At 43.9% G+C, this 2,104-nt stretch overlaps 1 protein-coding gene across 3 annotated transcripts in view; it reads left to right on the top strand.

Annotated features, from left to right (window-relative positions):
- Positions 1–2,104, top strand: part of ANO3 (anoctamin 3) — a 445,370-nt gene that overhangs the window by 427,620 nt on the left and 15,646 nt on the right. For all 3 annotated transcript variants that reach the window (XM_019551829.1, XM_019551827.1, XM_019551830.1), the window contains one exon: positions 922–1,033. In XM_019551829.1, coding sequence (XP_019407374.1) covers positions 922–1,033 — 112 coding nt within the window. The remainder of the gene's footprint in view (positions 1–921; positions 1,034–2,104) is intronic.

The following is a 2,104-nucleotide window of genomic DNA, read 5'->3' as shown; positions in this document are numbered from 1 at the left end:
TCCTACCCTGGGGGTCTTTAAGAGGAGGTTAGACAAACACCTTGCTGGGGTCATTTGACCCCAGTAATCTTTCCTGCCATGGCCGGGGGTCGGACTAGATGATCTACTCAGGTCTCTTCCGACCCTAGAAACTGTGAAACTCAAGGTGCTGTGGGGACCAATCCCTGATCTGACTCTGCCAGCTTAGTATGCAGGCTTGGATGCAGCCTACAGACCTGGCCCTATGCCACTCATCTGGCCCATGGTACTAAAAGGTTGAGCACCACTGGAATAGAAAATGTGTCATTCTAATTTGCATATTTACCTTTTCATCAAAAAAAAGTAAAGGACCAAGTAATTCTTTCTATTTCTCATGCCTGTAGGACATGCACATAGAAGTGGTCTTGAAGAAAGGGCATACAGAATTTTAGCGTGAAGATGTTTGTGCGAGAAGCCAATTGAAAAACAGCAGTTATGATTACCTGTTGTTTCTCTGTTCTGCCACTATCCTTCTCTATTTTGCCACCATGTATTAATAGGGCTAAGCTCTGTCATGAATATTGGTGGGAAGAGTCAAACATCCCATCATAGTACTAAATTCAAGAGTCAATGCAACTTCAGAAAGAGTCCATTTACAATTCAGTTCCATCTTTTGCCCATGCATGGTACAAAACAGATCATATCTGGAAGTTTGAGGAACTCCAATTGCATACTCTCCTGAAAAAAAGGACACCTTTATGTGAAGGGCACATCTGATGAAGTAGGTTATTGCCTACGGAAGGTCATGCCTCTTTGAGCCAGTCTCTAATGTGCTCCACTACTCTAACTTCTATAGGAAGGGTTTAATAGATTTGAAGTACAGCATTTTATCTGGGAACTGTAAGATGGCAGCAAATTGATTTTTATTTCTGAATGTGTCATATGTGTTGTCACTCCCTCCAGAGCATCCTAGAACAGATTCTGAATGGGAAAACAGTTTTGCCTTGAAAATGTTCCTCTTCCAGTTTGTCAATTTAAACAGCTCTATCTTCTATATTGCTTTTTTCCTTGGCAGGTAAGTTATTTATGGCCATTAAGATAAATAGTAGGGGAGTAATGAACATAGAATCCTTGGCATTAGATATTTCCTTGTGGTAACACAATAAGTTCTTTGAGATCTCAGATGCAATAAAGTTCCTGGAGTGAAATCTGAACTCAACATTTTCAAATATATGAAAAAATACAGGCCCTAGAATCTCTGCTCAAGAAACAACATAGCAAAAAAAAGTCTGATTTTGTTATTTAGATGCTGCATACCATTTACTGTTGACAATGATAGTGATTATGAGCACTCAAAACCTCTGAAAATAGTCATTCAGTGGGTACCTAGGCACAGAATTCTCTAATGTTCTGGTCAGGTATTTGAAAAGCGCAAAATAGCTCTTTATCCCTTTTTGTTCATATATCATTCAGTAGTTATCTTTCCTAGAAAACTAGTATAGACTATTGCCTGGTGGTTTTCATGCAGGATTGGGAATCTGTCCCTTGGGATTCTATATCTATAAGGCCTGTATTCGCTTCAGATTCGATTTATTCAGGGGACAGAAATTCAATTTGGTGATTCTAATCACTGTCCCAAATCAGTTTGGCCAAATCTGATTCAGAGGATTGGCCACTGCCGAATTGGCTGAATATCCAAATCAGATAGGCCCCATCCCCTGCCTGCTCTCCCAGCCCCATCAATGGCTGCCCCACCTGGCCCCAGCATCGGCTCTTAAAAAAAAAAGCCCTAGACTCACCAGATCCTGCCAGATGGGGGGGCAATCCCTGTTGCCCCCTGTTGCCCTCTGCTGCCCTGCACAGCATGGGGGGCTCTGCCAAGAACCCTCCAGAGGCCCCAGTGGCCACTGCGACATCCAGTGATTGTGTGGGGTTTTTTTGTTTGTTTTTTTAAAGAACCGGGAGCTGGTTTCAGGTGGGGCAGCCATGGGAGAGGCTGGGAGACTGCGCAGGAGAGCAGGGGAAGGGGGCTTTATTTATTTATTTATTTTTTTAAAGAGCCAGGAGCTGGGGCCGGGTGGGGCAGCCATGGGGGGCGGTCAGGAGGCATTCAGAGGGGCTGGGGGAGCAGGCAGGGAATGGGGCC

This window comes from Crocodylus porosus, unplaced genomic scaffold (assembly GCF_001723895.1).
Source record: "Crocodylus porosus isolate Cpor-Errol unplaced genomic scaffold, CroPor_comp1, whole genome shotgun sequence".
NCBI lineage: Eukaryota > Metazoa > Chordata > Crocodylia > Crocodylidae > Crocodylus > Crocodylus porosus.
This window is presented reverse-complemented; position numbering and strand designations above follow the sequence as displayed.